The following is a 12,820-nucleotide window of genomic DNA, read 5'->3' as shown; positions in this document are numbered from 1 at the left end:
GTATGTGCGGCCTCCAGGAGCCAGCCTCGCCCCTACCCGAGTCAGCAGCAGGCAGGCAGCAGTGGGGGAGGCGGCTCCATGTTCCTGCTGCGGCTGCCTTCTGTTGGAGGCAGGGAGCTGTGGACATGGATCCCTGGTCAATGGCCCTGGCAGCTGTGGGCCCCCTTCAGAGGGGCAGGGGCTGTGGGGCAAGGGGCATGACCAGGGCTGGGGGGCCTTTAATTTTAAATCATAGATTTTGGGGTTTTTAAAAATCAAAGCATTTGCAATTTTTGATCACAGAAAACCAGGATCCATAGTCATGACTTGCTCTTAACAAATCCACATCGACTGTTCTTATCTTGTTATTCTCTAGATGGCTAAAAATAAAATTCCTTGGTGATATGCTCCAGTATCTACCCAGGTACCATATTTCACGGTGTATAAGTTGAGCTTTGAAACCCAATTTTTAACTCTTCAAATTCAATGTACTTATACACTATATCACCATCCCCTACAAACAGCACTGGTCCCAGCGCTTAGCTGGTGTGACTCAGGCAGCACCACCTGCAGGGAATGGTGTGCGTCAACTGAGCCCATCCCCATCCCCATCCCCTGCAAGTGGCACCAGGCTGGGCACTCAGCTGGCACAGCCTCATTCCCTGCAAGCAATGCTGCCCAGGCTGCACCACCTGACCACCCACACCAGCCAAGTGCTGAGCCCGGCCCTGTCCCCATCCCCTGTGAGCAGTGCTGCCTGGGCAACACCAACTGAGGGCGGAGTCCAGCATTCTTCGCAGGGGACAGGACAGGGCTTGGTAATGCTGTTTGCAGCAGACGGGGCCAGGATTGGTTCTTGGCTGGCGCAGTCCCATCCCCTGCAAGTGGTGCCAGGCTCAGCACTTGACTGGTGCAGTCCAGGCAGTGCTGTTTGCAGGGGATGGGACTGCACCAGCTGACCCTATCCCCACTCCCTACGAGTGGCACTTGAGTACCCAGCACGCAGTGAGGGCACACAGGGGCCAGTATAAGCCAACCCCATATTTCTGATTTTAAAAAAGTTAGGTGGACTTATACACAAGATCTATGAAATTCCTACCTTTTTGGATCAGAAAAATAGGGTCGGCTTATATACTGAGCAACCTATACACTGTGAAATATGGTACTGCAGTTCACACCCACAAGTCTAATTCCTTGGGTATTCTTGTCCTCTACCCCTTGGTTGTTGTTGGGTTTGTTTGTTTTTTTTTGGGGGGGGGGGGTTTGGTTGTTTAGTTTAGTTTTTTAAATAAAGCAGGGCGTTTTTATTTGCCCTCTTCCAGTGTTCTAGGCTCTTACACGACCATATGCTCCAAAAGACAATTACTACCGACTCAAACTACCTTAGCCGATACCCAAGTACTCTAGCATGTTGCTCATCTGGCCCTGCTGATTGAGATAATCTGGATGTTTTCCAATCAGGGGTGGCAAATATACAGCCTACGGAATATTTCCATCCAGCCCACCAGTAGTCCAGCCGGCTACCAGAAGTTGGGGAGAGGGGAAAATGTGGCCTGCCAGAGAAGTCAGGTTCCATGGATCCTGGTAGATATAGTCATTAATCAGTAGGTCCCCAGTCGTCCACCACCACCCAAATGGAGCCCCAGCTGCAATCTGGTTCTGGGCCTATGCTGCTGCCCTAATGCAGACCCACTAGTCAGTTCCTGCTGGCCCTACAGATCTGCTCTGGGAGGAGCTCCTGTGGTCTGGATCCAAACTGGAGCTCAGGGTAAATTTGGACGCCCCTGATCTAAAGGAACTTGAATCTGTTTTCCCCTACTCTAAGCTTCCCCCCCTGCTGCTAGTTGTGCTTGTCATGTTACAGTTAGCCTTGTGTGTGTGAAGGCTGAAATAAAAAGCACTAAACACTAGAATATGAATCACATCATCAATTACTAGCTTTCCCCCACCATTTAGTCAAGTGTAATAAAACCATTCTTGGTTGTCTTTTATTTCTAGCATACTTACAGACTGCTTTCTGTTGACTTTTATGCCTTTTACTAGCTGTAATCTCAATTTGTGCCTTGGACCTCACAATTTTGTTATTTCATGCCCATACTATACTCTTATACTCATTCTTAATAAAACACAGCTAAGTTTCTTTTTGTGAGATTCTTTTCTAAGTTTAAAGTCACTGAGGGAACTTACTGTTACACAGCATAGAAGTAATATTGTAGCCACAATGGTTTAAGAAATATGCAAGAGGCAAAGATTTTTGTGGGTGATACTTTTTGTTGAACCAACTGCATGGTTGAAACCGACTTAGAAAAGCTTTCCAATGAAGTACATTCTTGCCTCTTCACTGTTAAACCAAGCTCTCCTGCTGCCCCTCCTACCCATTGGAATAGCATGCTCTTGTGGCCTTACGGTCATGGAATCCTACAGGTAGAAGGCACCCTTAAATGATATTTGAAGTCCAAACCCCAAAAGAGATGAAGAATGTGCTATTTCTAAACAATTCCTAATTGCTTAAGATACAACCAACTTGCCTGGACTACTTTCTCCCCTTTGACTTCCCCCTTGGGATCCTGCCTACCAGTTCCTTGAGTTAATTAGTCTGCTTTTCTGCAGTCCAGTGTTTCTGTTCTGCTGTTCTCATTCCTTCTCTTAAAATCATGAATTCATTCACTTTGTAAATTGCTGCCACCTCAGTGGCTTTCCACATCCAGATTCTCAATCAATTCCCCCCTGTTAATATGCAGCAAATCAAGAATAGATTCTTCTCCACTATCTAAAAGAAGCTGCATTTCCAACACAATGCAAAAACATACTAGACTATATCTTACTTTAATTACTGTGATATCTGCTTGGAGGGTAAGTTAGAAAATATCAAACTGTGCGATTTAGATACTTCAATTAATTGTTTGCACTGAGTCTTTTTCTTTTCCCTCTTCTTTCTTCTTCAGTAAGTCTTTTTTTCCTGGCTTAGTTGTCTATGGCCCCTTACAGACATTAATTTTGTCCCAGATCTCCAGAATGACGAGTCCTGCCATACCAGATGCTTATGGCAAAATGTGCGATTTTGGGGATCCAGGACAGAATCTGTCAGATCCCATTGTATGTTTACCAACGTGCAGAATCCAAGACCTGAATCATGGGCTCCCCACACAATGGCACTTTTAAGAGACACTGCAGGAAGCACAACATTGGGAACCAGTCCCCAAAGCCACACTTTCCATGGCACCTTTTCATCTTGTCATTAAGTGGGGAGCCTGAGATTGGAGAATGGCTCTCCATGTCCTTGAAAGTTCAAAGGGTGCCTCTGCAGCTGGCTGTATATGCAGGGAGCCTGAAGTCAAAGGGCAGCTCCCCAAATATCAGGCTCCTTGATAGCAATGCAAAGGCCTCAGGGGCAACTCAGCACCACGGAGTGGCTCCCCACATGCACAAATTAAAAGCGCAATACAAACCACACACAAAGATGTTCCACATTAACTGTATGATGAATTGCTTACACGTCACATAGCAAAGTGTATACATATAATGCCTTCCAAAAACCTAAAATAGACGTCTACAGTTTTACCTTAATTTAGAAAGTTTCAATAGGTTTGCCTCCTATTTCTTTCTGTACATCAGAAATAAGTGCCTGTGGTACCATTCACTCCGTTACGTACAAAAACATTTTCCAACCCTCAATGCAGAATCATTTCTTAACCTTTACTTGTACTTTCCTAAAGTAACATACAACAACAAAAGCCTCAAACTGGCCACTTGGCACCTCCTTGCTGAATCTCCCTCCCTTCCAACTAGCAGTATAACTGAGGATGCGGCAACTGGGGCAGCAACTCTGAGTGCCTGCCTTTTTGGAGGGGAGGAAGGGACACAAAAGCAGCCTCTGCTGCAGTGGTGGTTGATCATGCTGCCACAATTGGCATGGCAGGAGCCAGCACTGCCCCAAGCACCACGTGGCTGCCCCAGACGTGCAGTTACGCCTCAGCTTTCAACTGTTAAATGCTTCCATTATGTTTTTCCTTGCACTGCCAAACAAAACTTCCTGAACAGACAAAGAAGGAATAGTTAGTCAAAGGCAAGTGACAAATATGTGAGGGGCTCTCCCCCACCCCAAAGTAAAATGCCAGCACTTAGGCTACAGTCAAATTGGAACAAAGGAAAAAAAAATTAACACCAAGAAGCAAAAAGAGTGAAGATTAAGGGACTGTTACTAACCGGTCATTTAAGTTCTAACTCGGTTCAAAATCCCCATGCTGAAGTTGAAAGATCTTTAGCCACATCTTAGTTTTTCAACCAGCCTGGTAATTTAAATCCGAGTCAAGCCAACTCCCACTTCCTGCCAACTCCCCATTTGAAATTTCTCTTCAGCTATTTGCTAGAGAGATAAAACCTTTAACATAAAACTAAGCCTAAATTCTACAAAGTTATGGTATCAGCATCTAAATTTAGAAGTTATTTGGTCTAACCTCAAGGCTTATTTTAATCTCCCAACTTGCGGTTGTAGTTTTATTTGTTAAAGCCTCCCTTAACTGATCCAAAACCAGGAAAGCTGAAATTAATACTGAGCAACAAGTTTTGAACATCTTTGTGTAATGGTCTACATGTATTCGTTGGTCTAATTTCATTAGCTAAACCACTCTTCCATGTATTCATGGTTGCTACTACTCCAAATTTCATCCAAAATTACAAGAGAAAAAAGGTAATTCAACCAATTTTAACAACTGAACACATATCTAACAAAGACACTATTCAGCATCAACAGTAAAAATAATATAAACAAACTAAGATTTCCAGGACAAAACGAACAAGGTCTAGAATACTTTGATTCCTAGGCTTATTTAAATGCATGTTATTTTACAAAGTATTTCCACATACATAATAGAAAACATAGCTTCTCTCTATAGGCGTATGTTTACAGACAGTTAGAGACAGATTTTATTCCACTTATTAGACATCTCAATGGGCTTAGGCATTTAAGTCTTATTCTATTCCACTATGTTCAAGTCCAGAAAACCCATTAATGCACCTACTTTTGTAACATGCCAACATAGTACCCTTAAGACTGAATCAGCAAAAAGGCAGCAAAAAGGACCCAGCCATCAGTTTTCCAGGAACTCAAGCAGGACAGATGAGAAGCACACTTAAGTCAGGCTGAAGGTAAGACAGGGTGGCACATTAGAGACTGACAGGTTCAGAGAGGTACGAGCTTTTGTAGGCAACAACCTACTTTGTCAGATGTACACGACAAAGTAGGCTGTTGCTGATGAAAGCTTGTGCCCCTCTAAACCAGTCAGTCTCTAAGGTGCTATCCTACCTTACCTTCTGTCTGATTTCCCCAAATGTGCTTCTCATCTATCCGGCTCAAGTTCCTGGAAAACTACTCTACTTTCCACCTGACTTAGATGCCAGTCTAGTTGTGCAATTAATAGATGGAACAGAATTGAGCCCCTAGCCTGTAAACAGATACAGCATTTATTCCAGGATCCTACAGACATAGAAGTACACAGTCCTACTTCAAGTCCCTTTGAAATATGTGTAATAAAAGTGTGCTAGTATTACGCACCACCCCCAGACATGGCTGTATGTTCACCTGCAAAATTATTGCACTTTTTCTTCGGAGAAGCTACATGGGCCATATGCTCCTCTCTAGTGGAAAAGCAGCAATGCAGCTTGGAAGGGTGACTGATGTATGCCTGCCTGTTTCCGTCTGGATCAAACCCTGGACAATCAGTCCCGTGTCAAATAAGATGTCTAGTTACAGCCTTAGCGACCAACATATCTGTTTCTTTCTAGACCTCAATTCTTACATAAACTAAGAAGCTAGATTGACAAGACAGTCGAACAGGCTGTTGGTTTTCTAAAGGATGATTTGAAGATAGATCAGAAATTAGTTTGTTCTGATCTAATATCCCAAGACAGACCTCCACAAACTTCCACTCAAGACACCAAGTCCAAAAACAATCTTGTATCTCACTCTCCTGGCCAGATTAGGCATTAGAACTAAAAACTGAAATTCAGTGTAAGGGAGGTAAAAGAAATTAAATCATTGCTTTTAACAGTTTCTAGAATTAAAACATTTTTATATCAGCTTTAAGGTCTACTAAAAAGTAGTATATTAGTGATTTACATGAGATAAATGCAAACCTCTGTGAAGAAGAATCCCTTAAGACAGGGGTGTCAACTCATTTGGCCTTGTAGGCTATGGGCTAGTAAAGGGGTGTGGGGCCAGCCTGCAAGCCAGATCAGATCTACAGACATAAGCACCAAAGCCAGCAGCTCATACAGTGCACACCCTGGACCACCTCTGCACGCACTATACACTGGCACCAGTCAGAAACTTACGTGAAACCAGCACACAGTACATGCTGCATGAGTTGCCCATGTCAGACTGGCCCTTCATGCTGGCTCCAGCAGGTGGGTCCAATCTGAACCAGCAGCCCCAGAGCTGTTGTGGCAGGGCACCACGTGCAGCATGCACCTCAGATCAGCCACCTAGGAAGTATGCAGCATCCAGCCCATGCACCATATCTTTGACACCTCTACTTTAAGATTTTACATATCTACAGTATAAATAAATTAATCCTTTTTATCCTGCCTTGCTACAGATGTTACTGCTGTTTCTCTTCCCAGATGTCAGAGAACCTGTGTACTCAATAAGCATTACCTTCATTAAATGCATAGCAGTTTTCCAGTCCCACTTAAACTGAGTACATTATATTTCCTTGATAAATCTGTGTAGAGCAAATTTACCTGAAGGCTTCCAGGTGCCATGTAAAGGATGGGGAATAAGAAGAAATAAGACTAGTATCTTCTCTTAAAGCCACCTCAAAAAATCCATGGGTCAATTATCTAACTAAAGAAGTGACCCACATTTTACAGGGATTGAGTAGTCAGCACTCAGGTTGATCTACAAAGTGTTAGGCATCTAAATATGGCTTTAAAGTGATTAATTTTGGATATCCAAATTTCAAAATACTGATGTAGTTTCAGCACTAGCAGAGCAAGTCCTACAGAAAGGAAAAGAAAGGGAAGTTTGCTTTGACCTAAAAGATCTCTCAACAGTGTTCTCTTGCACTGCTTATCTCTCACAAATGATTTCATCAGTCTACCCATAGATATATATGGCCTGTAATGCTTCTGGCAGGGAAGAGGCTGTTCCTCTAAATAATTATTTTTAGAAGTTCTGCATCACTCATAACTAACCTTCAACATTGTCTGAAAAAAGACAAATGTCTCTCTCAATACAACAGACCTAGGAACTCGAACAAAGCTTGCTACCAACTTCTGGAAGGCCTGAGATCAAAACAGAGGAAGGAACAGGTAACAAAGGAGTCATATGGTTACATTTTTGGCACTGTTCTTTTATACTTCAATTAAGCTGACAAATTTAATTGGAGATTATAGCTTGATTTCCACTGTCAAGAAGCCGTACACAAGGTATCCCAAGAACCATGGCAGTTGATTTTGGCTAAGGACCAACTTGGGACCTCTGCCTTCACATACAAAGAAAAGCAAGAACTGAACTCTAACTATAAGATAAGCCCAGCCCAGCCCAACGAGTGAAGCGAATAAACAGGTAAGAGATAGGGGCCAGGGTAACGCTCAGACTAGGGGGTCAGTACACACATCCACAGGAGGCCTCAAATGCCTCTACACAAACGCTCGTAGTATGGGTAACAAGCAGGAGGAACTCACCTCCTGCTGGCTGACACCAGCCCGGACATAGTGGGGATTACGGGAACGTGGTGGGACACAACGCATGATTGGGCGGTGAATGTCAAGGGCTATAGGCTGTACAGGAGGGACAGGATAGGAAAGAGAGTTGGGGGCGTGGCACTCTATATTAAGGAGGAATACACATCCTCCTCAATTAGCAAGGAGTCAGGGGAGGGGCACTCTGAAGTGCTTTGGGTTAGAGTACAAGGCAGTCGAGGGGAAAGAAACTTAACAGTGGGAGTCTACTACAGACCTCCCAACCAGGGAGAAGAGCTTGACCAGGAATTCTTGGGTCAGCTCACAGAGGTAGCGAAGGCTAAGGATGTGGAAGTCATGGGGGACCTGAACTTCCCAAACATCTGCTGGGAAGAAGAGTCAGCCAGGTCTGAACACTCCCGTAGGTTCTTGGCCAGAGTGCAGGACCTCCATCTAACCCAGGAGGTACACAGCCCCACCAGGGGAGACGCCTTGTTGGACCTAGTGCTGGCCACGGGTGATGACCTGGTGAGGAGACTGTGGGTGCTCAACCACCTGGGCGACAGCGATCATTGCCTGCTGGAATTCACCATCCAGCACAAGGTGGCAAAGGCCTACAGTAAGGCAGCGGCCCTAGATTTTAGGAGGGCAAACTTCAACGAGCTAAGGAGGACAGTTGGAGAAGCGCTGAGGTCCCGGAGGGGAGGGGAGCCAGGTGTCCAAGGAGAGTGGTCGCTTCTTAAGGAGACGATCCTCCAAGCCCAAAGGAAGGTAATCCCAACGAGGATCAAAGGGAGCAGGAGAGCACACAAGCCTCCGTGGCTCGCCAAAAGCATCCGGGAATGTCTTCTTGATAAAAAGAGGAAAGAAGGGGTCATCACCAGGGAGGACTATTCTGTAGTCACTCGGGGATGTAGGGGGGTAGTTAGGAAGGCCAAGGCAGAGATGGAACTGGGACTAGCTTCCCAGATTAAGGACAATAAGAAGTCCTTTTTTAAATACGTAGGGGGGGAAAAAGAAGGTCCCGGGTAATGTGGGGCCCTTGCAGGATGCGTTGGGAAACTTGGTCATCACACCAGACAGCAAAGCTAACATGTTTAACGATTTCTTTGCCTCCGTCTTCCTAAGTAGGGACCAGAACAGCTACCTCCCTGCTGGGCCCCCCTCGGGCCCTGGGGGAGGCACACCTGGGCCACGGGTTAGCAAGGATTTAGTTAGGGAGCTTCTGGAGGGGTTGGACATATTCAAGTCAGCCGGCCCGGATGATCCCCACCTTAGAGTTCTAAAGGAACAGGCTGAGGTCATTGCAAGTCCCCTGGCATGGCTTTACGAGCACTCGTGGTACTCTGGTGAGGTACCGGAGGACTGGAAGAGGGCCAACGTGGTCCCCATCTTCAAAAAAGGCAGGAAGGAGGACCTGGGAAACTATAGGCCGGTTAGTCTCACCTCGATCCTAGGCAAGCTGTTCGAGAAAATTATGCTGACACACATCCAGGAGGGGCCAGCAGGAGACTGCATGCTTAGGGGCAACCAACATGGGTTCATCAGTGGCAGGTCCTGTTAGACCAACCTGGTGGCCTTTTACGATCAGATCACCAGATCATTAGATGCAGGGGTAGCAGTGGATATAGTCTTCCTGGACTTCCGGAAGGCTTTTGACACTGTCTCTCACCCCGTTCTCATTAAGAAACTGGGGGGCTGTGGTATAGACACCCACATAGTCAAATTGGTTGCCAACTGGCTGGAGGGCCGCACCCAGAGGGTGGTAGTGGATGGGTCTTTCTCAACCTGGAAGGATGTGGGCAGTGGGGTTCTGCAGGGCTCGGTCCTCAGGCCCGCACTGTTCAACATCTTCATCAGTGATTTGGATGAGGGGGTAAAAAGCACCCTGTTCAAATTTGTTGATGACACTAAGATGTGGGGGGACGTGGGCACACTGGAAGGATGCAACAGGCTACAATCAGACCTCGACAGGTTACAAGGGTGGGCAGACAAGAATACCATGGGTTTCAACACAGACAAGCGCAAGGTGATGCACCTCGGGAGGAACAACCGGCACCATACCTACAGGTTAGGGAACTCCCCTCTTATCAGCACGGAGGCAGAAAAGGAACCGGGGGTCATCACTGACTCCAAGATGAACATAGGCCACCAGTGTGGGGAGGCAGTTAGGAAGGCCAACCGCACCTTGGCATGCATCCACAGATGCATCTCGAGCAGGTCCAAAGAGGTGATCCTCCCCTTCTATGCGGCACTGGTCAGGCCGCAGTTGGAGTACTGCGTTCAGTTCTGGGCGCCACACTTCAAGAGGGATGTTGACAGCATGGAGAGGGTCCAGAGGAGGGCCACTCGTATGATCAGGGGACAACAGGGCAGGTCCTATGAGGAGAGGCTGCAGGACCTGAACCAGTTCAGCCTCCAAAAGAGAAGGCTGAGGGGGGATCTTGTGGCCTGTTATAAATTAGTCAGGAGGGATCAGCAGGCATTGGGGAAGTCACTGTTCCCCCGAGCACCGCCAGGAGTGACCAGGAACAACGGTCACAAGCTGGCAGAGGGTAGGTTTAGGTTAGATATCAGGAGGCGCTACTTCACAGTCAGGGCGGCTAGGGTCTGGAACCAACTTCCAAGAGAAGTGGTGCAGGCTCCTACCCTGGGGGTGTTTAAGAGGAGGTTAGATGAACATCTTGCTGGGGTCATTTGACCCCAGTATTCTTTCCTGCCATTGCAGGGGGTCAGACTAGATGATCTGCTCAGGTCCCTTCCGACCCTAGAAACTGTATATTTATAGCAGAAAGTGACAAGAAAGCCAGTATCAGGAGAAAGAGAAGCCAGAGTAGAAAGACTAATCAAAACAGCTCTGGTTTTAGAATTAAACAAAACATGTTACACAATTTGATGTGTATCAGTGCAGCTAATATTATGAGAAAGTAATTTTAGCAGCCAAATTTGCTGCCTTGAAGTCACACACTTTACAACGTTGCAGGAAAGTGTTGCTCATACAATTTCAAGCAAGCTTTTACTTCAAGACAAAATAAGCTGCACATGCAAGCTTGTAATTTCTTCTTTTGGTTACCACTTACCCCTCAAGTTTTAATGTCATTTGGTAAATACATTTTAATTTTGCAAACACAGTATACCAATAACAGCACAGTGCACATCATTCCCACTATACTTCCTGTCTTCATTACACTATGAACTTTATTATACTCCTTCAGGTGCACATAATTCTGGCCATAGTTAATGGGAGGGCATGAGACATATCTGGGGGGAAAAAAAATGACAATACCCAGAAGTGCAAGCCACCTCCTCCTGGACCAGACACGGATACTGCTACAGGACAACCAAGGAACTTTGGGGCCACGTAAGGGCCCTGCTACATGTTCAAATTAAAGCTAGATAGAAACCAGCTGCAGAGCTGTTACACATTTTCAAGCATTAACTTTATAGCTGCTCGCCTCTTTTTATAGCTGCATAATCATTTTTATCAGGTGATAATTACTTTGCGTGTGCAGCCGGTCTAAACTTACTGCGCAGTTCACCAGCTCATTACAAAATAATTACTTCATACGTGTGGCTGATCTATATTTACTGCTTCCATAGCTTGTTAATTCAGCACAATGCATGGCAATTACTTTGCACAGTGGCTGGCCTTACTTCATGTGTGACCAACCTAAGTTTATTGCGCGATTCACCAGTTCAGTGCACAATAAATCACACGTGTGACCGGTCTACTTTTATTGCGTGCTTCACCAGTGAATTGCGTAATACACCACACGTAGCAGGGCCTCAAGGGAAGCTGTGGCATCCAGGCTGCTCGCAGGTCCTGCAGCTCCCAAGATCACGTTCCATGCAGAGGCTGACCATCACCTGGGTCCTCTGCCTATGCCTTTTGCTTTCTAGGCTGGAAATACTACAAGGAGAAAAGCGTAAAGAACTCTTTCGGGAGCAGCTGCCACGTCCGCCTCACCCTGTGGTTCTCGTAAGAGGGAGCAAACCTAGGAGAGGAAATGGGCCCCCACTCAAAACCCCTTTGCCCGCAGGTAGGTGAGTAGCCATGCCCAGGTCACACTGCCCTTCTACACAAAACCCCTTTGCCCACAGACAGGTGACCGTTGGGGGCAGGGGAAGGGAGCCTGCACGTGGCCTCCCCTTAGCTCCTCTAGACCCTTCCCCCCAGCCTAGACCGAGGCTCACAGACCCCCCCAGCGCTCACCTCGGGCCCCTGGGGAGCTGGGACTCTTCCTTTCCGGGGAGCTCCGCGCTGGCTCCGGCGAGCGCCGCCTCTGGCGCTGGCGGACGCGGCCGGCGGCGCCGCTCCCCTCAGGCGGCGGCCCGGGCGAGGCGCAGGGCGACGAAGTCAGCGGCGGGGCGGGCGGACGCGGGGGGCTGCCCCTGGACCCCGCGCGTGTAGGGCTGCCGCGCGAGGACGGGGCGGGGGCGGAGCCGCCGCCACCTCCCCCCGGCGTCTGCGTGGCCACGGCCGGGCCGGCGCGCGCGCTGGTGCCGTTGGCGGGCGCCGCGCGCGTGGGGCTGGCGCTGCGCGAGGCGGGCGCCGCGCGTGGGAGACTCCCTGCCCCGCCGCCACCGCTCCGCGTGGGGCTGCCGTGCTGCTGCGGCTTGAGCTGAAAGGGCACTGTGGCCCTCATGGGCTGCAGGCGGCTGCTGGCTCCCCCCGGGCCGCCAGCGGCCGCGGCGGGGGTAGGAGCGGCGGCCCCGGCGGCGCCCCCTCCCCCCAGGCCGGCGGGCGGGGTGGGGGAGCCGTTGCGCCTCACGCGCGGGTGGGACATGGCTCGCACCGGCGCGGGGAAAAGGAGCCCGGCGCGCGGCGCTGTTCCCCGCCGAGTCAGGCGCCAGACACCCCTCGCGCTACCCGCGGCCGAGCCGACTGCTCCGTGCGCCTCATCAACAATAGTGCCCCGGCCGTCCGCCCCGCCCCCCGCCGCCTCCCATTGGACACGCCTCAGCCCCGCTCCCGCCACCGCCGCGCCCCGATTGGCTGCGGCGCGCACTCCTGAGCAGCCGCGTGGGGAGGAGGGGGTTCTTAAAGCGGCCCCGCGCGCGTCAGGGGGAGGGGAGGGGAGGTGGGGCCCTGTCACCCCCTTTCAGCGGCCCTGGCAGTCCCGCCCCCGCGGGGCTCAGTCCGACAGGTGGACACACG

The 12,820-nt window shown here is 48.7% G+C and overlaps 1 protein-coding gene across 2 annotated transcripts in view; it reads right to left on the bottom strand.

Moving 5' to 3' along the window:
* FAM117B (family with sequence similarity 117 member B) overlaps positions 1–12,590 on the bottom strand; it is an 81,462-nt gene extending 68,872 nt beyond the window's left edge. For both annotated transcript variants that reach the window (XM_090044769.1, XM_090044770.1), the window contains exon 1: positions 11,876–12,590. In XM_090044769.1, coding sequence (XP_089900895.1) covers positions 11,876–12,449 — 574 coding nt within the window. In that variant the 5' untranslated portion in view covers positions 12,450–12,590. The remainder of the gene's footprint in view (positions 1–11,875) is intronic.
* Positions 12,591–12,820: the final 230 nt, after the last annotated feature.

The sequence above is a fragment of the Crocodylus siamensis genome, chromosome 4, assembly GCF_052110815.1.
Source record: "Crocodylus siamensis isolate JL-2025a chromosome 4, ASM5211081v1, whole genome shotgun sequence".
In the NCBI taxonomy this organism is placed as follows: Eukaryota; Metazoa; Chordata; order Crocodylia; family Crocodylidae; genus Crocodylus; species Crocodylus siamensis.
Note: the sequence above shows the minus strand (reverse complement) of the source record. Positions and strands in the feature narration are given on the sequence as shown.